This window comes from Micropterus dolomieu, linkage group LG15 (assembly GCF_021292245.1).
Source record: "Micropterus dolomieu isolate WLL.071019.BEF.003 ecotype Adirondacks linkage group LG15, ASM2129224v1, whole genome shotgun sequence".
NCBI classification, from domain to species: Eukaryota; Metazoa; Chordata; class Actinopteri; order Centrarchiformes; family Centrarchidae; genus Micropterus; species Micropterus dolomieu.
In genome coordinates this window covers 11,978,033-11,999,609 of record NC_060164.1, presented here as the reverse complement: position 1 = coordinate 11,999,609, position 21,577 = coordinate 11,978,033, and the positions used below count along the sequence as shown (strand labels likewise).

Below are 21,577 nucleotides of genomic sequence, written 5' to 3'. Positions count from 1 at the left end.
CAGACCAGGCAACATTTTTCCAGTCTTCAACTGTCCAATTTTGGTGAGCTCTTGCAAATTGTAGCCTCTTTTTCCTATTTGTAGTGGAGATGAGTGGTACCCGGTGGGGTCTTCTGCTGTTGTAGCCCATCCGCCTCAAGGTTGTGCGTGTTGTGGCTTCACAAATGCTTTGCTGCATACCTTGGTTGTAACGAGTGGTTATTTCATTCAAAGTTGCTCTTCTATCAGCTTGAATCAGTCGGCCCATTCTCCTCTGACCTCTAGCATCAACAAGGCATTTTCGCCCACAGGACTGTCGCATACTGGATGTTTTTCCTTTTTCACACCATTCTTTGTAAACCCTAGAAATGGTTGTGCGTGAAAATCCCAGTAACTGAGCAGATTGTGAAATACTCAGACCGGCCCGTCTGGCACCAACAACCATGCCACGCTCAAAATTGCTTAAATCACCTTTCTTTCCCATTCTGACATTCAGTTTGGAGTTCAGGAGATTGTCTTGACCAGGACCGCGCCCCTAAATGCATTGAAGCAACTGCCATGTGATTGGTTGATTAGATAATTGCATTAATGAGAAATTGAACAGGTGTTCCTAATAATCCTTTAGGTGAGTGTATGTACTAGAGGAGCGGAAAGGTCAGAGCAGCTGTTCTTTCTATACATTTTTTTCAGCAAATTTGAGTACCATATATCTCTCTGCACATTTGGGCTGATGCCAGTAATGTACTGATACATGCATTTTTAATATTGGTCTTTGTACAAATACTGGTAACACAAGACTGCATGTTTGTAAGCAGTTGTTTAAAAAACACAATAAAATGATGGTGGTCTGGTGGTCAATGAGTTTTTCAGTCTGAAGAATTATGGGAACAAGTGCATACATTGTTCAGGGATGCACCAATCCGATACTGATTTTGCATATTGGCCAAACACACTTCACAGTTAGACCCGAACAAAAATACTAAAAACAAGGGATGCTAAAAACAAAGGGTCAGCAGTTTGGAGTATTGCTACGCCAACAAGTTAGCACTGCAAAATGTAGACCAGCCAGTTTAATCAAGTACCTCCAGAAGCAAAGTTAGGAAGCAATGTTTACATCAAGCCTGATGTTGCCTTACATATAAAAGAGTGAGTCCCAGTCTCTTCCTTCACAGTGAGGAATACAGCTTATCAGATTGGTACTTGGTGTCGGCTGATACCCAAACCTCAGGTATTGGTATTGGTATCCCTAGTTATTCCATGTCATTTAGCAGAGTTAACATTATTAAAGATACAAACAATGTTAAGCATATCTATCTGTAAATAATAAAGTGTAAAGAATGTAGCTTCTCATTAAAAAAAAAAAAAATTTGAAAAATAGCAACATTTCAGCATTTCCATCATGTCTGCTTCTCCTCTCAAGTCAGGCATAATAAAGTATAGGACTTATGAACCATGGTTATATACAATAAACACAATCCCTCTCCTCAGAAGCAAATATGTCAAATTTAAGCCTGGTGCACTTTCTGTTGAGATTCCACACATTTCTCTTGTGAAAGGAAAATTCTTGGCCGAAACTGAATATAATGAAAAAATTTGCAGAATACCGAACAAGTACATTCACATTTTTCCATTTATTTTGCCAATTACTGCAACACTTGTCTTTATAAAGAGAGAAAATGAAAGGATAAAGTCGCTAACCTGCCTGTCAGCAAGCACTGGTCCATTTCAGTTACCATAAAGGCTTGAATATTTGTGCACTCCAAATTTAGGTGCGGCTAGCTTAATCTTCTGAGCCTTCTCAGAAACGTGTGACAGAAACACTCAAGCAAGTCAAACTGTTTGTTGCCTTTTCTAAGAAGTCAGCCACAGATGGAGTGGATGTGCTAGGAGAAAATTCAGCAGAACAGTGCATTTTAAAGTGTCTTTCTCAGACACTTTAAAATGCTTCCACATTGCCGGCATGTCAACGTAATTGTTCGGTAAAATTTCTTACTATACTATACTCCGAAAGTGTTTTTTTTGCTATTTTCGGTGTGGCCGAACATTCTGTGCATTCCTAGTGTCCCCTTGTGTCCCTCCTATTATAACTCGATCAGCTCAGTTGGACTGAGCCCTGAATGTTTTGAAATCCCAACAACGCCCCGCAGAAGCACCTGTTATTTGGTAAGCTAGTAGCGGCTGGATGGTGACGGGCTGGCTTCAGTTGTAGTGCATTCATGTTCCCTTTAAGTTGCTGTGGATGAGATGAAAGCAGACTGTGTGGGGTTGACAGCATGGAAGTATATTTCATGGCTAAGAGAGAAGTTTAAAGCCACACGGAAGTGTAAAGAAGTTCTTCTAGCACTCAGTAATGTCTTCCTTGCTTATTGTTGACTCAACACAAGTCACCGTTTTAAAACATAACCAATAGGTTTTTGGTGGTAGGCAATGTATGTTTAGTAGCTGTGGGTTTAAGTAAAATTAAGTATACTTTTAGCTGATTCAGCTTGTTGTCACAGTTGCCAATGGGCTGTCCTATCATTTGATATCAATTATCAGGTTAAATGTCAAATCATTATTTCTTTGAAGTTTAAAGGCTGAGCTTTGCTCCAGAGTGAAAGTTGAAGAAACAAGATGGTTAATTGTGTTTAAAAACTATTTTTTTATGGTCAGAACATGACAAACACTTTTAAAAAACCTGAGGAAGAACATCAAAAGCAATTTTGATAACATCTTTTTTCCACAAATATGCATGTAAAATTATGCATGAATCACTGGGTGTGACGATACACTTAGGTCAGCAGGCAAAACGATATTCAATATTGGGTTCCCCAAAACGAAGATATCGTTTTGGAAATCTTCAATCACGAAATATGACTGGTCACAAAATGCAAAATTAATAAATGCTTGTATATCGTTTGTCTTTACGTCGGGTACCCAAAATGCTGCCACACAAACAATTTAAAAGTGGTGGCGGGCATCTTCTATTCTAATTTGACCCTCGCAACATTATCATGTCATGCATTCATGAGACCGCTTTTTACCTCAACAAGAAATATCGTCAGTTTTTACTATCGCGAGATCTCGCCACACTCCTACTGATTGCTTATTAATTATTTTACCATTTGAATTGATATATTTAGGAAATGCGACAATCTTGGGGCTTGTTGTGGTGTGGGGACAGAGTGGACCTGAACACAACACTTGGGAAGAACAGGCTTTATTGAAGGGGAAAAGGGGTAGGAGGAGTGGAGGTGAGGGAGAGGCGGACGCCGGGGGAAAAAAGGGCACGGGGAACCGAGGAGACTGAGACAAGGGAGCCGGGGGGACTGGGGACAGAGGAAGCAAGGAGGCACGTGGAGGAGCCGGGAGGACGCTGTGGAAGAGGTCAGAGGGGAGAGGGATGGGTGGCGAGCCCAGCTGACTGAATGGAGGATGGAGGGAGGCGATTGAACCTGGAGGGGAGACGGTGGGCGGGGGTCTAGGGTCCAAAACGGGACACAAGGGACTTAGAGAGGGAGGCAGGGCTGGGAAAAAAAATCAGGCGAGTGGGCAGGGCAGAACTGAGGAAACTGGGCCAGACAGGGTGCCCGAGGGCAGAGCAGTGGGACCAGGGAGTTAAGGCGGGCCTCCCGAGGGCAGGGCAGAGGGACCAGGTGGTTCAGGCGGGCGTCCCGAGGGCAGGGCAGAGGGACCAGGGGGTTCAGGCGGGCGTCCCGAGGGCAGGGCAGAGGGACCAGGGGGTTCAGGCGGGCGTCCCGAGGGACCAGGGGCTTCAGGAGGGCGGCCCGAAGGCGGGACTGAGAGGGGGCAAGGAGCCTCGGACGGACCGGGGAGTAGGGCTGAAGGCCGGCAGCGTGACAGCAGCAGGGGGAATCAGGGACGGGGCTGCTGGGCTGAGGGCCGGCGCCGAAGCGGGAGCAGGGGGAACCAGAGAAGGGGTTGGAGGGTTTGGGACCGTGGACAAGAACAAGGAGGTGGCGTGTTCTGGGCCGTGGGCTGGGCGATGGCCTTGGAGCGAGGAGCAGGGGTCGGACGGACCACCAACGGGGCTGAAGCCGATTGATCCGCCAACAGGGCACGAGGAGCAGGGGTCAGTCGGACCACCGGCGAAGTTAAAGCCGGTCGATCCACCAACAGAGCACGAGGAGCGGGAGTCAGCCGGACCACCGACGGGGCTGACATCGCTCAGTCCTCTGACAAGGTATGGGGGGCCGGGGTTGGCCGGACCACCAACGGAGTAGGTGTCGGTCGCTCCTCCGCCACGGCATGAAGAGCAGGCTGGGATCTAGCGGCCCTAGGAGGGACAGGCTGGGGGCTAACGGCGCCAGCAGGCCAAGGGACAGGCTGGGGGCTAACGGCGCCAGCAGGCCAAGGGACAGGCTGGGGGCTAACGGCGCCAGCAGGCTGGGGATTAGGACCAGACTGGGGGCTAGCCAGCCAGGGATCAGGAGGGACAGGCTGGAGGCTAGTGGTGCTAGCAGGCTGGGGAACAGGCTGGGGGCTAGCGGCGCTAGCAGGCTGGGGAACAGGAACAGGCTGGGGGCTAGCGGGCCGGGGGACAGGAGGGACAGGCTGGAGGCTAGCGGCGCTAGCAGGCCGGGAAACAGGCTGGGGGCTAGCAGCGCTAGCGGGCCAAGGGACAGGCTGGGGGCTAGCGGCGCTAGTGGGCCGGGGGATCAGGACCAGACTGGGGGCTAGCGGCGCTAGTGGGCCGGGGATCAGGACCAGACTGGGGGCTAGCGGGCCGGGGATCAGGACCAGACTGGGGGCTAGCGGGCCGGGGATCAGGACCAGACTGGGGGCTAACGGCGCTAGCGGGCCGGGGATCAGGACCAGACTGGGGGCTAACGGCGCTAGCGGGCCGGGGATTAGGACCAGACTGGGGGCTAGCCGGCCGGGGGACAGGTTGGGGGCCAGCGGGGCTAGCAGGCCGGGGATCAGGAGGGACAGGTTGGGGGCCAGCGGCGCTAGCATGCCGGGGATCAGAAGGGACAGGTTGGGGGCTAGCAGGCCCCATGCTAAGCCCAGCATGAGGAGCACTGGGGGAGTTCAGAGCAGATAGCAGGGATCCTTTGAGAAGACCCACCTCCCGAACCAGCCCAACCACACCAGGAGCATTCAGTAGGCACGGTTTTTGGTCCAGAGCCTTCTCAAAACGGGCTAGCGCTTCCAGTCTCTCATGCTAATCCTCAGTCCTTAAATCACAAAGAAAATTGTCCATGATGGTTCTCACCTTGCGCAGATCCTCCGGCGAAGGGCTAATGTCTGCTGGGTCTATTTCCGGTCTGGTCTGATGATTATGGGGAATGCAAAGTACAGACTGAGACGGCAACCCAGACGCAGACACTGGCAGGGGAGGCAGGTGCATGTTCGGGGACTCCTCCACGGGTGGAGGGGATACGGTGCGGAGGAAGCTAGCGTCCCTCAAACGAGGTTCACCCACCAAAAGCTGTCGAGCCCTGGCACAGATGGCTCTCTCCCACAGGCCTCTCAGCTTGATGAAGGCCAGAAGCCTGTCCTCGAAGTCTGTGGAGTCTGCAGAGGGGGGTGAGGGCGAGCGTGCTGGGTCCATGTTGGCTTGATCGTTCTGTTGTGGTGTGGGGACAGAGTGGACCCAAATGCAACACTCTGGAAGAACAGGCTTTATTGAAGGGGAAAAGGGGTAGGAGGAGTGGAGGTGAGAGAGAGGCGGACGTCAGGGAAACACGGGCACGGGGAACCGAGAAGACTGAGACAAGGACAGGGTTAGACACTGGGGAAATAGGAATTACACAGAATACTCAGAGCTTGAGTGGTGAAGTGGCACCAAGTAAGGAGCAACGACGATCAAGCAGGGGTTGACTGGAGAACCGGGGTAGAAGTACTGTCGGAGATGAGGCTGATTACTGGCAGGTGTGTCAGGCAGAGGAGGTGGCTGACGAGATGCAGGTGCGGGTCATTGGCTGGGCTCAGGAGCGGAGGGAGAGAGGGAGAGCGCACACACACAGGGGGAAAGGAGGAGACACAAACAGGCAGGCCAAAACACCAAGGAAAACAGAATCACAAGCAAAAAGGAGAAATAAATAGGACACTCACCGTCAGCCAGGCTGCCACCACAACAGGGCTTGCTTTTAGATTTAGATGCTTTGAGATCTACTTTAATGATCAAGCAGTTTTTTGTGTGAATGTATGTGTGTATACAGACTCGCATGTAATGCCCGCAAATATATGTTCAGTGTTTTCAGTTCCCTTTACAGTCACGTTGCAGCCATGCCATTACTTTAACCCACAGCCAGTAGCACTATTAGGAAATGGTAATTAATAATAACTGACTAATTCATGGATTGAAAAATGGGGCAATCGTGACCCCCACTGTAGTTGGCCAATTTGTATTTCTTATAAAAGAGGAAAAACTATATGTAATGAATTTCAACCCTGTTATTAGGCCTAAAGAACTTAAAGGAAAGCATTGAATACATTATGCCCTTTAATGATGTAGAATATCAATTATATAAAAAATATTTTGAGAGTGAAACCAATACATTTTCTCTCACTTTTATTTTGCAGAATGTACATAAAACAGCTACACAGTAAAACCACTCTTTTCTTGTAACTGCTCAATTACCTAGTATCCGTGTAACTTGCTGCTTTCAGTTCTAATTTCTAAAGGCCTTAACACCCTTAACAACTGTTTGTTGCTGAAGCACATACACACAGGTATCAAGTTTCCTTTATAAACAGAGATACACCATTGCTAAATAAATGTCTGTGAATAAACACATTGCGCAGCTCAGTATCTTACAGTGGAGGGGTTTGTTACAGCCAGTGCTCCATTTCAGTAGTTAAAGGCAGGCTGCACTGTGTGATTGTGGTTTTTTTCGTCTTTTTCTCAGTCATGTGAGATTGTTTTGTTGTAGTGTGAGACACACAGAGGTTTCATTCCTGGATAGCCAAGAAGGAGTCTGTGCTCTGCAGTGGATCTGAATAAAGATGATTATTAGATGCTCAGGGTACAAACAAGATGCAAATTAGGGTGTGTGTTTGTGTGTGTTCATTCAGAGCTCCTCTTCAGTTTCCTTCTCTTCCCTTTTGTACCGAGCCTTGTGACTCACCTTGTGGTAGTTAAGCTTTTTCTGTCATTCTCTGTCCCTTTTCTCACTGCTATCTCTGCCTGGCTGAAAACTGTGCTGTGAGGCGAGTCGAAAGGGACTGTGTTGTGAAGCCTGAATGCTCTCTGGCTGTGTCTGGCTGTGTCTTCCTCTCCCTTGTGAGGTGCACGCAGGGCCCAGCTGGCAGCCCAGAACAGCCCGTTCAGCTGGAGATTGGTAGGGACGAAAAAAAGAAAAGAGAAGCGTAGGTTTCCTGCATGCGTATTTCAGCACATGGATTGACATAAGATATGATTGCAGATTCAAATACTTTGCTTCTGTTTCTAAATGCAACACACAGCTAAGAGAGGTCACTCTTGTCAGGCACCAAGTTAAACTATATGCCGCATTGTCCCTTGCAGGACACACCCAGACCATATCCGCCTAACTGCTGTTATTGCTTTGTGTGTTAAGTGAGGTCAATCTCAGGCCTACCACACTACACAATTTCATTTGCAATCCTGAAAAAATACAGTCCAGTGCCTGATTGCATCTTATCCCTTGCTTAAACAACCTTTGATGGATGCTGTTCGTTTTTAAAACAAAAAATGTCCTCCTTATCATATTGTAAAACACAATAGTCACTTTGTAATGGTCACTTCACACAGTCTTATTCTTGTCTACAGAATTGTATCTTGCTGCATGTCTATAACTGCATAGTGATATAGTGTAATATTGAATTTTATTGAAAAAACTTAAAAAAACAGTCTGAGAACCAGATTTAACATAACAGCTTGGATACCACTGGTAACATTGGCCCACCAAAAGCTACTCTCTTAGTGTGGGATGCAAATCTTTTTTAGATCTGGCCACTTCTTTCCATTTCAGGTACCTTCTTGTTTGATGAACTCACTGCATTAACCACAGCAGCATGTTGCCACTTGCAGCATTTTCTTTTGCTTGTGACCCCACTGCTTTGTGCATGTGTAAATCCTACGTACTGTTTAAAAATTAGTCCCCAGGACGCCTGTATTCCAAAACAAGCTGGTGTTGTCAAACAATTTTTCAAACTATATAAAGTGGGACTAAAGGTGATTACAAACATTTTAAAACTACTTTCAGTGTTTCCCCTAGGAATTTTTTCAGGGAGGGTGGTAGACCCCTAGTTTCACGGAGCAGGTGTGTTGCGGATACGTAGTGTCATCATAGACGCGGCAAACAAATTTCTGCCTGTTAATGCATGTCACATTCTCCGTTCCTCTTAGACATTTTTATTGCGAAAGTTACTACCTACTGATGATGCTTGCTATAGTTATGCTACATTCACAATTTGGGCCATGAGACCGTGGATAGAGCCCTATGAAATCCATTTTAATTTTTCTATTTAATCATGTGAATACAATTTCAACAATTCAATAAGAAAATATTACAAATTGAATATCAAATGAATATCCCCCCGCTCTCCCAAAACAGTGGTAGGGGAAACACTGACTTTATTTACTTACTTTTCACTGGTGTAAACAAACACACTGTCACTATACAGGACAGCATTCAGTCACAATTAGAGGTGCATAGAACAGTGTTCATAAAAGCAGACTGCCTGTTGCAATGGCCTTTTAAACGCCTGCTGGCGATATAAACCTAGATTGAAAAATTGAATGGCAGGAAAATGCAGACTGCTCTTTTCTCCTTCTCTCTGGAAGTTTTGGCAGCGTCTTCCCTTCCCAGTGCACTGTGCCGAGTATGATACAGCATCACCACATCAGCACAATTGCAGTTACAAATGACAGAAATTGGGAGGAAATTTGACTGGGGTGGCCGCCTGGAAACTTCTCTATGCACAAAAAAACCCACAGTGTTGTCAAAATGGAGCCTAAAAATGTCCTCCACTTTAAGACATTTAGAAACCTTTGAAGATTTTAGATAGGAAATGCAATTGCTCATTTTGTAACAACCAGCACCGTGATATGCAATGCATAATTTGTCTTGTTGGAAATGTACCAAGTGCACTGAAAAGGTTGATAACGAACAGTGTAGCTTGGCAGGAGCAGGCAGAGGGATGTTGCTTAGGCTAGGGAGGAAAGCAGGGTGACAAGGCAACCATTGTAAGATTGTTGGAGCCGCCAGCTACTCAAAGAAAGAGTGTGTGAGGTTTGTATATGCATCTACATGTGTGCCTGTGGGTGAGTGCCTAATTGTGTTCATGATATAGCTGTTTGTGTGTGTGTGTGGGGTGGGGGCGCTACCTGTAATCCTCCATGAACAGTACTTTATTTTCTGTTTATTATGCATGTATGGTGTTCATCTATGCTTGACTGCAAAGGTTGTTAGAGTTTCAGTGCTACTTGAAACATGAATTAATTGGTGAATTGCCACTAGGGCTGAACGATAGGGTGAAAAGATCTAATTGGGATTTTTCTGCCAGGTATTGCGATTACGATTCAATTTGCGATTTATTTATTGAAGTTTAGCTTCAATATTCACTGCCAGTCTATTTTTGACGGAAGTCAAGCAGCACAGAGCAGATGAACGAGGCAGGAAGTCGGACACAGAACGGCATAGAGAAACCGGTCGATTTTCAAAATAAAGTCAGCAAAATCAGACAAGCAAAACGCTCTTGTTCTGAAATGCTCCATGTGGATATGTAATGTAGGGTGGTTAGTCATTACTGTCAAGTATGAGGATTTAGTCTAAGCTTGTAAAAAGATGCTGCCGGAAGGTTTTATTGGCCGCTACTCAGAGGCTTTCAGAATGTAAAGGTCTAAATTAATTAATTTGTTTCCATGAAAGTTCTTTAATGCTTTCATATATCTATCAAAGTAGAAATTGTGGTTTAAAATGAACTGAATATGAATATGGTAATAAGTAAGCTCAATGCCGCTGGGTCCAACTTGAGATAAAACAATGAACTCAGAGTTCATCAACACAAAAAAGAACTAGGCTAATTACTCAGAGGACAAATGCGCTAAAAATGGCAAAGGCGGTGTAAACATTCTGCTGTGTCTCTTCAAGATTAAAAGCCTGAGAAGATAAGAAGCGACTGAGTGATGCAAATGTCCCTCTTGGATTGCTACTTGTCAGATGCTCTTTGTCTTTTGGACATGTAGGGTTAATGTTTGAAGACATTTTTAAAAGTTGCTTGACTAAACATCTAAGCAGATAATATTATAGGCTCATGATGGAACTCCGCACCCACACAAGTGTTTCTAATTCTTGTGGCAGGCTGATGTTGGGTGCAAAGTATGTCATATTAGGGGTATGCCTTTACTGTGTGCGAGTTCAATCTGATTGAATTTGACGTGCGAAATCGAGAGGCTCTCCAATTGTCCAGCCAGTTTGAGAGAAGGTCAGTTGAAAAACAAACTGAAATCTTTGAGGGGGGAAAAATAAAAACCTTACAATAACCTGGTTGCATAAGTGTATATACTGTATATTTATGCAAGATCTTTTCAAGATCCATTTTTCCCATGGCATTAGGAAGTGAAAAGGTGGTAAAACAGAGGTATGGTGAGCTTCTGTCCTCTGTGTATTGTAGCAGTTCATTAAAAAGTGAGTGAAACATAGCTTCTGTCCATTGTTGATGTTCATGGGTTCTTTGTGATACTAGAGACGTTAAATAAACACACATGGTGCAGTAACTTGCTGTCACTTCCCTCATGGGTCTATTATAGTGCAGAATGTAGTTTGTAATGAGTGTGAACTTGAAACAGCGAACAACTAAAAGGAAACAACATATCTTTTTTAGTCTTAGCGAGGTGAAGCAAACTACAAATGTGAAACTAACTTTCAAGTTATGTGACTCATAATTGTTGCAGCTCCATTGTGCAGCATTAGAAACTAGTTCTAATGGCTAAACACAGGTTTCAGAGGTCAGAGAGTGACAGTTTTCTGCTCCATCTAAGGCTACAGTATGTTTCGCATGACAAATTATTTTACCTGATGACCCTGTCTTTCTACTTCAGTTTTGCAGTCAAGTGAAAAACAACACCCAGGACCTTTGGATGAATGCCAGTCTCTCATTTCCTCAATTTGCTGTTAACACATAAAGAGAACAAGCCTAAGCTTTCAGTTTATGTTACGCAGTTGATGTTTTGTAGTGTAATAATTAATTTCAGCACAAGATGTTGTAAAACCTAGTCACACAGAGATAGCTACTTATGTTGGATTTCATTCTGGGTCAGTATAACAATGTTATCATAAGTAATGCACATTATTAACTGCTTTGACCTTTCCACTATGGACCTTTCTTTTATTACTAATCCATTGTTGGACCTGCTTTGAATAGGAAAGGCGGGCAGGGGTTTGACAAGAGAGCGAATTGGAAGAAACAGCAACTAAAACCTTTACCAGTATGCAGGACTGCGAGGGCTGAGTAGAAGAGAGTAATGCAATAAAGGGTGAGAGAAAATAAAAGAATTTCAGGGGTGGAGATAAGAAGGGCATAAATAAGAAAAGACTAGTAGAAGACAAGATGGGAGAGAATGAAAAGGAGGAGTGGAGAGGGGGAAATGGCCAGAAATAGTCATTTCTGCCAGAACCTTTCTTCCTGTGTTACACACAGTGGCACCTCCCTGTGTCAGGAGTTACCTTTTTCCTTAACTGTAACACTAGACCTCTACGTCATGTTGCCTGTAAAACTACCTTTATTACCTACTGCCAACCTAAACTTACAAATAGACTGAAAATTATTTTATTTAATATTTGGATTTTTGACTTTGCAGTTAGAGGTAAAAAGTGAATAGTATTCATTCCTTTATTCCTTTTTCTCGCAATCCTATACCTGTTCCAAACCTTACTTCTTCTTTCCAGGACCTTTGTCCTGTCATTAACTGTCCTCACAAATACTTGATTGATTTTTAAGAATTTGCAAACATTTCTTGATCACACAAAATGTCGTCTTTAATGGCTCATTGTATGCATTTATCTTGTGTGTGAAATATGATGCTATATTAAAATGTCATTGATGGAGGGAGCTGGAGTAAAAGGCAGAGCGAGGGATGAGATGATGATTCCCACAGGATCTCAGCTTAGGTTATTTGTGGTTGTGGCTGCGGGCCGGGAGAACAGTTGTGCACTGAGGAGTGCGTGCAATGCAATTAGCACAATCAGTGCATCATTTTTTGTGCGTTTAGGTATTTCTGGTGCATATGACAAATGCGATGATGGTGGGGGGCCACAGTTTAATTTTTGTAAGGGACAATACTGACAGGAGACAGATGGGTGGCTGTAGGAACAAGCTGGCTTGTTGCTTAATTCTTCACTTTCATATGCATGTTTCTGTTTCTAAGTGACACTTGCATCAACATGGCTTCACATTGCATCAAGCTATTTTGCAAATACCTCTCCTTTTATTCTGCTGAGATAGACACAATTTCCTCAGATGACCCACAGATGCCGTTTTCCTCTGATCTTTCCTGTGTCTTTGCTTCTTCATTGTAGCCCGCTCTCCTCCACTTTCTCTTGACTTAAGCTTTGCTTAACCTTTTTCACCCTCTATTTTCTCTTTATGCTCCCTTTGTCTGGCTTTTATAAAGCTGCCTCACAGTTTCCTTAAGGTGTTTAAAAGACCTCTAAAAGTGAATAATGAATGGCCTCACCATTTTTTAGGGGTAAGTTTCTAAGTAGCTGCGTTTCCAGTTGCCTTGAACAATGCTTTTCATGGATTTCATCACATCATGACTGTTTTTTGCTTCTTTTCTTTATTTATTTTTTTCTTTTTCTAGGTGATTTTGCTCATCATCTCCCACCACTTCCTCCTCCCGTCTTCCATTCATGAGCAGCGTGGCTGAGTTTAACAGCGGCAGCCATGGATGACAAGGGCTCGGTGGGGAAGATTAGCGTGTCTTCGGACTCAGTGTCCACTCTCAACAGTGAGGACTTTGTCCTTGTGTCCCGGCTAGGGGACGAGACACCCTCCTCCACTAACAATGGTAGTGATGATGAAAAGACAGGATTGAAGGTAAGGTTGGTTGGGTGTAGGTATGGATGGAAGCACAAGGGAGAGAAGGGAGACTTCAGAGAGCTGTGCTGGTCAAATCAGACTTTAGGTTCAGTGTCACTGGTCTATTGAGATTTACAGTGATAACAAGCTCATGGGCATAAATTCTTTCCTAAGATGCTTCTTACTATGAATAACACAAGTATAGGCTAGTCACTACTGATAATACTGTAAAGCAATAATTCTTTTCAGAACACCAGTAGGATGACAGGCCATAGTGCGCTGCCTCCTGTCTGCACTCTTTTTTTGCAATAGTAATGACTTAGGAGAGTATCTCAGGACCCACAGTATGAATTACCAAAACATTTTGATGTTTATTTTATCTATACCTACTGTATTTGTCGTCAGTGTGTAACTTGTTAAATTTGCAGGTTAGGTGTCCCAGTCCATACATAGTCCATTGTTACCAGGTTGTGTTCATCACTCACATGTCAAGAGCTCTGGTCCATCTTTTAAAAAAAGAATGCAGTCTCACACTCTAACAATAAGGCTAACAATTTATTGTTTTGCTTTTTCTACATTCTCACTCTACCTTCTTCTTATAGTTGTTTATAGGTGTGTGTTTTTTACCCTTTTAATTTGCTTCTTATGGCTAAGGAAGCCCTTAAAACCTTGTTAGCGTGTGCCCATCAACAGAAATTGAGAGCACGTTTTCACAGGCTTTGTTTCTAGTGAAGAACTTGCTCTCAGAATTACATTTATTTTCCGAGTTCTTCCCCGATGAAATGTCACTATTATTGAAGTAGTATGGGTTAGTGGAAAAAGAAAGGTGTCATCCTTGCAAATCAAGCAAGCATTTTTTTTTGTGCGAACTGAAAGTGTAAGACAAGCCAGCTCAAATGTTTGTCATTCAGTGTCAGCAAGATGAATGCTACCTAAAAAGCATGTCCCATCTGCACTCAGTCAGCATAAAGCATGTGCTATCGTACCCTGGTATGTCTGACATACAGTATGACCTATGCGATTCAATTCAGTGCTTCACTTAGCACCACTCAGCAGAAATTAGTTTACAAACAGTGTGGCGATGCAGCTGCGAGTGCTTTGGACTCATTGTCAGGGAAAATAATGGTGTTTTGTGACTACCCGGCTGTGTCTCCATAAAGAGAACCAAGACTTCCTGAGGAAAGACATGTAGCTACCAGCCACCATCCCATGTGTGCCTAAGGGGTTCAAGTTCCTTTCCTCACCTCTCCTCTCCTGTCCTCTCTTCCCCTTCAGTGTCCTAGTTATCACATTTCTTTTTATTGAATTTACTTAAGTAGCTGTCTCACTTGTTCATTCTGTGTCTGTTAGTTTACATCATTACTGTACCCGTGTTTCTTTGTGGAGGAAGGAATTGTTGATTTGTATTTGTAAAGGTACCAGAAGATGGTGCCGACAGAGCAAGGATGTTGCATGTTCAGTTGATAGGAAGATGCAGATACACTTTTTTTCCCTGTCATTTGCTGCGCTTGGATATGAGAGAATATGGTTTCGCATATTTCATGAGTACAGAGTCTGTTAAAGGAAAACCGAGCAGTGGTATCAGTTTTGTGCAGCCTAGTGGCGGCCGTCTGTATGCTGTCCCACACACACCCACTGTTCTCAGTTTGTAGTGGTGAAATCACTCCATTTACTGACACCTGGTCATCCAGATATCATGTATTGGTTTTTCACCAACACACTCTCGTGCACATTTCCCTCCCAGTCAGCCCATCCAGTCAGAGAGGAGTCAGTGTGTCTAAACTTGTTGTTTGTTATGCAGGTGATTTCTGAGGAAGGGGTCAGCTTTAAGGTCAGTCTCTTCTCTCACTATCTTTCTCTCTCTCTCTCTCTCTGGACCTCTTTCTTGCTTGTACCTATTTTTCTCTCTTTCTATGATTGTGATTCCGTGGTGATTCTGTCTGTGATTATTTGTGCACTATGTATTTTTGCCGGCTGCTGTGATGCCCGTAGCCAGCCTCTTAAGTTTTGATGATGGTAGTGATAGACATTCTCTCATATAGGGCTGCAGTTGTACCTGACAACTGCCCAGGCATTTAGCATCTACTTGTAAATCACACGGCCCGCCACAGTTGAATGTGTAGTAGTGCAGTTATGTCAGATGTCTGAACCTAAATAGAGAATTGACTGGAGCTGCTTAACATCAGTCTTCAAATAATAATCTTTTTTTCAACATATGGCACTAGACCTATTGACACTGTAGTTGTACTGTAGTATCCATCCCGTTTTAGGTACTTGTTTGAGTATAAGAGAACTGAACAAATTACCATATGCCTCTACGGCACAAATATTATTTATGGCTGTCTATACATGGAGAGCCTTCTTGAATATTCCACCATTCAATAATCACATATACCACAAAGGCTGATTTGTCTGTACCTATCCCTTATTGCTCAGAACAGCAGTGCCCTCTGCAGCTCAAGTCTGCTTTCCATTTCTTACCCAACATCAGGCTGTTGCCACAGCAAGCAGAAAATGGGGGCATTGCCTCTTTTTGTGGCACTTCATGGTTTGCTCTTGGATTTTTGTTTGTTAGTTTTGGAATAAGCTCACATACTTAGTGTTGGCATGGCTCTTCTAATGTCTTGATGCAGGTATTTCACAACTCAAACTCACATACTTACTAATCACTAATATTGGATGAAGTTTAATGAAGATATATCGCTGACCACCAACATGAAACAAGGCATCTTTCCCCCCTTATACACACTTTATTTACCCACTGCGCATTTCTTCAAAGTGTAAGAGAAAAGAATTGTAATGTAGTTGATGTAGGCCTAAAGATTAGCTTACATTTGACCCATATGTTATGGTAATCACTTCAGTGAAGTATTTGTTCTTGAGTTTTTTTAAATATGTTGCTTTTTTTGCTTCTATTTGTCCCTGCACCTTGATGTGGTTGTGTTCATGTCTGTTTCTATCTGTGTGTGTGTATGTGTGTGTTTGTTTATACTCCTGTGTGTGTGTGTGTGTCAGATTGTGGGGAATGGAAGTGAGCAGCAGCTCCAGAGGGAGTTAGAGGATGTCCTCATGGACCCATCGGTAGCTGACACTGGGCTCGGATCAGAAACAGGAATGGACAGCCTTGGTGCGGGCGACCATGGCCTTCTTCCCACTACAGCTTCACCTGTACCACCAGGCTCTGACCCTCTGAGCGCACCACCACCCAAGTTGGAGATGGTGCTTCCTGTTCAGACGGCTCAGGAGAGCGAGCTGAATGAGAGGTCGTACCGAGGTGAGCAATGATGTGACGTTTCTTATCCTCTTTTTTTGTGTCTTTCGAAGCTGACACAATGGCTCTTATCTTCTAAGACATAATATTACACCCAGACGTCTGAATCATACAGAATACCATAAGTCTTTGCACTTCCCTCATTGCCTCTTTCTATCTTTGTAGCAGAGAACTCTTGCCGTTTTCTGTTCATTTACTTATCCCCTCTATGCATTTCTTGCATGCATTTCACTGATCTGCTTCACCTCATTTCACCTCATTTCTACTTTGCAGAAGACATCTCAAAAGAGGAATAATGTTGATGTACCATCATAAGATCATAATAGGAGTCATAAAATAATCAAATCATTTGGCTTTTCTTTCCTTTCCTCTACTCCTTTCCACTCCTCACCCAATCCATTGCCCCCTTACAGCAGATGAATCATCATCAGAGGGCAGTCCTTGCAGTCCCATCCCAGATGAGGACAGCGTTGTGTTCAGCCAGCTGACGTATCTGGGGTGTGCCTCAGTCAACGCCCCCCGCAGTGAGGTGGAGGCTCTCCGTATGATGAGTATCCTCAGAGGGCAGTGCCAAGTTCCCCTGGATGTCACACTGTCTGTGCCAGGCGTGTCAGAAGGCACTGTCAGGTAAGGGGAACATACAGTTGCTGGTCATATATTAGAATATCATCAAAAAGTTGATTTATTTCAGTAATTCCATTCAAAAAGTGAAACTTGTATAATGTATACATTCATTCCACACAGGCTGATATATTTCCAGTGTTCATTCCTTTTAATTTTGATGAATATAACTGACAACTAATGAAAACCCCAAAATCAGTAACTCAGAAAATTAGAATATTGTGAAAAGGTTCAATATTGTAGACACCTGGTGCCACACTCTAATCAGCTAATTAACTCAAAACACCTGCGAAGGCCTTTAAATGGTCTCTCAGTCTAGTTCTGTAGGCTACACAATCATAGTGAAGACTGCTGACTTGACAGCTGTCCAAAAGACGACCTTTGACACCTTGCACAAGGAGGGCAAGACACAAAAGGTCATTGCTAAAGAGGCTGGCTGTTCACAGAGCTCTGTGTCCAAGCACATTAATAGAGAGGCGAAGGGAAGGAAAAGATGTGGTAGAAAAAAGTGTACAAGCAATAGGGATAACCACACCCTGGAGAGGATTGTGAAACAAAACCCATTCAAAAATGTGGGGGGATTCACAAAGAGTGGACTGCAGCTGGAGTCAGTGCTTCAAGAACCACCACGCACAGACATATGCAAGACATGGGTTTCAGCTGTCGCATTCCTTGTGTAAAGCCACTCTTGAACAAGACAGCGTCAGAAGCGTCTCGCCTGGACTAAAGACAAAAAGGACTGGACTGCTGCTGAGTGGTCCAAAGTTATGTTCTCTGATGAAAGTAAATTTCCTTTGGAAATCAAGGTCCCAGAGTCTGGAGGAAGAGAGGAGAGGCACAGAATCCCCGTTGCTTGAAGTCCAGTGTAAAGTTTCCACAGTCAGTGATGGTTTCGGGTGCCATGTCATCTGCTGGTGTTGGTCCACTGTGTTTTCTGAGGTCCAAGGTCAATGCAGCTGTCTACCAGGAAGTTTTAGAGCACTTCATGCTTCCTGCTGCTGACCAACTTTATGGAGATGCAGATTTCATTTTCCAACAGGACCAGGCACCTGCACACAGTGCCAAAGCTACCAGTACCTGGTTTAAGGACCATGGTATCCCTGTTCTTAATTGGCCAGCAAACTCGCCTGACCTTAACCCTATAGAAAATCTAGGGGGTATTGTGAAGAGGAAGATGCGATACGCCAGACCCAACAATGCAGAAGAGCTGAAGGCCACTATCCGAGCAACCTGGGCTCTCATAACACCTGAGCAGTGCCACAGACTGATGGACTCCATGCCACACTGCATTGCTGCAGTAATTCAGGCAAAAGGAGCCCCAACTAAGTATTGAGTGCTGTACATGCTCATACTTTTCAGTTGGCCAACAATTCTAAAAATCCTTTTTTTTGTATTGGTCTTAAGTAATATTCGAATTTTTGGAGATCCTGAATTTGGGATTTTCATTAGTTGTCAGTTTTAATCATCACAATTTAAATGAAATAAACATTTGAAATATATTAGTCTGTGTGTAATGAATGAATAGAATATCCAAGTTTCACTTTTTGAATGGAATTACTGAAATAAATCAACTTTTTGATGATATTCTAATTATATGACCAGCACCTGTATATAGTTTATTCTGAGCTAGTGTCAAATTATAATACCATACATTCAACTTAATCACCTTCTTTGATTAGTGGTCTTGATTTCTTGCTCCTATTTTAGTAATAATTTGTTTGATTGGTTGGCATTCAAATGGGCTTTCAAAGCTGAGCTAATTAATTGATATACAGTCCCCTCCAAAAGTATTGGAACGGTAAGGCAAATTCCTTTGTTTTTGTTGTTCACTGAAGACATTTGGCTTTAAGATCAAAAGATGAGTATGAGACAAGAGTTCAGAATTTCAGCTCTCATTTCCTGGTATTCACATCTAGATGTGTTAAACAACTTAGGACATATCACCGTTTGTATTAAACCACAGCATTCTTAGGTGAGCAAAAGTAAAGGAACAAATCATTTTAAAGTAAATAATATTTAATATTTGGTGGCATAACCCTTGCTTGCAATAACTGCCTCAAGCCTGCGACCCATCGACATCACCAAACTGATGCATTCTTCATTTGTGATGCTATTCCAGGCTTTTACCGCAACTTCTTTCTTTCTTTGTTTCGGGGTGTTTCTCCCTTCAGTCTCCTCTTAAGGAGGTGAAATGCATGCTCTATTGGTTAAGGATAAACTTCCTCCCGATTAGTTTCAATGCATTTCTCCGTACATTAGCAGACAAAATGTTTCTGTACTACCATCATCAGTTACATCATCCATAAATATTAATGAGCCTGTCCCAGAAGCAGCCACGCACGCCCCAAGCCATGACGTTACCTCCACCATGCTTCACAGATGAGCTTGTGTGCTTCGGATCATAAACAGTTCCTTTCTTGCTCCACACTTTGGCCTTCCATCACTTTGCTAGAGATTAATCTTGGTCTCATCAGTCCATAAGATTGTGTTACAGAACTTTAGCGGCTCATCTCTGTACTTCTTAGCAAATTTCAATCTTGCCTTCCAATTCTTCCTGCTGATGAGTGGTTTGCATCTTGCGGTGTGGCCTCTATATTTCTGCTCTCTGAGTCTTCTTCCAACAGTGGATTGTGATACCTTCACCCCTGCACTGTGGAGGTCGTTGGTGATGTCACTTACTGATGTTTTGGGGGTTTTCTTCACAGCTTTCATGATATTTCTGTCATCAACTACTGTTGTTTTCCTTGGCCGACCTGTTGGACGTCTGTTGCTCAGTACACCAGTACTTTCTTTTTCAGGACATTCCAAATTGTTGTGCTTGCTATGCCCAATGTTTTTCCAATGGCTCTGGTCGATTTTCCTTCTTTTCTCAGCTTCACACTGGCTTGCTTTCCTCCCATAGACAGCTCTCTGGTCTTCATGTTGGTTTATCCTCTTTAACAGGAAATGCAGTCTTTATGGGTTTGTACCAAGGATGAAAACTTAAACTAGTCATGCAGAGCTATTTAATGTTTGGACAATCAACCTAAAAGGCAACACCTGGGCAACAAGAAACATTTGTCAGTCACACGTTCCAATAGTTTTGCTCACTTGAAAAATGGGTGGGTTCAAACAAAGGGTGGTTTGTCCTGAGTTGTTTAACACATCTAGATGTGAATACCAGGAAATGAGAGCTGAAATTCTGAACTCTTGTTTCATACTCATCTTTTGATCTTAAAGCCAAATGTCTTCAGTGAACAACAAAAACAAAGGAATTTGCCTTACCGTTCCAATACTTTTGGAGGGGACTGTATACTTATTGTATCTCTCATGAAACGTATTAGGTTTTTTTTCTCACCAAAGGCTGTTCAGTTTCATCAAAAGTAGTTGGGTTTTCAGTTCTCTTAAAGCACTTCTAGTACAATGAAATACTAGGAGTTTGGTAACAACGGCCTCATTTAGAAGCTTCCATTTCATTTGGCCAAGACAATGCACGAGTGCTTGCTGTAACAATATTAACCTGCTTTGTCTACAATTTTGACTACAGGAAGGCGGCAGCATCCATGGATATTGTGGACACCTTTAACCATTTAATACCCAGTGACCAGTTGGATGAGGTTGAAACAGAACACAGCAGCGGCCCACAACCACACCCACCAACACCATGGCCCGAGGACGACCAGGAAGGAAACCAGCGAACAGGCTACAGAAGTCATTTCTTGGATTGAGCTGCTTCCAGGGCCGTCTTACACACAACACGTTGAAACGAGCCAGTCGGCATGCTTTGATGATGGTTTTTCATATGGTGGGGACATTGGGTTTGCTGTCTTGCCAGATGATGCTGTCAATGCGCAGAATGCCATACCTGAGAATGTGGCAGAGGTGGATGTACCTGAACAGAACTCTGCTGATGATGCAGCCCTTGGGCTGGGCCCTTATGTGAATCCTAACGATGTGCAGACCTCCAATGGGACATTAATGGGGAGTGCCTGCAGGCAAGAGACAAAACTTGACAATCTGAGTGTTTCTGCAAAAGAAAAGCCAGTCAGTAAAGGAAAAGACAATATCAAACAGCTACAGAGCAATGAGAATAACACAACTGCTGTCAGTAATAAGACTGATGGTAAGGAAAAGCAAGAGATTGTGGCCAAAACACTGCTCAAGTCTAAACAAGGACAGACTTCTAACAAGATTAAGGACTTGGTTTCAGGTAAACCAAACGACATGATTAAGGGACATAAAGTAACCCAAAACATGTCAGCCACAATCATCCAAAGAGAAGACCTGCACAAAATGAAATCTCTAAAGGAAAAGAAAGACATTGCACCTTTGAAAAGGCCTGCAGAAAACACCCAAAGTGAGCAGGCTGCTAAAATGCAAAAGATACAAGGGAAAGGAGAATACTCAGCCTCACAATAGCTCCAAAGTGGAGACTGCTCACATGACGCACGCTCGTCAAGGCCAGTATGTAAAATTACAAATACTGTTGGACAGCAATAAAAAAGAGTATCTGTAAGGTAAGGGTTTCTTAAAATAACTGAACTTTAAACTATGTAAAATGCTCATGCTGCTAAATGCAGTTTGTCTACATACAGTTGTGGTCAGGTTTGGTTGCTGCAGGTCATACCCACCTTGTGTGCTTTCTTTTTTTAACACAGAAGAGACAAAAAAAAATCCTCATTGTACTTTCTTAAATGTTAAATCTATATGTACATTTTTCTTCATATTAAGCGCCTA

At 43.7% G+C, this 21,577-nt stretch overlaps 1 protein-coding gene across 1 annotated transcript; it reads left to right on the top strand.

Moving 5' to 3' along the window:
* Positions 1–12,751: 12,751 nt before the first annotated feature.
* On the top strand, positions 12,752–21,259 carry LOC123984493. The gene is made up of 5 exons (XM_046071408.1): positions 12,752–12,987; positions 14,771–14,800; positions 15,985–16,243; positions 16,654–16,867; positions 20,449–21,259. Exons 1-5 carry the CDS (start codon positions 12,835–12,837, stop codon positions 21,257–21,259), a joined length of 1,467 nt encoding a protein of 488 aa, XP_045927364.1. The 5' UTR covers positions 12,752–12,834.
* Positions 21,260–21,577: the final 318 nt, after the last annotated feature.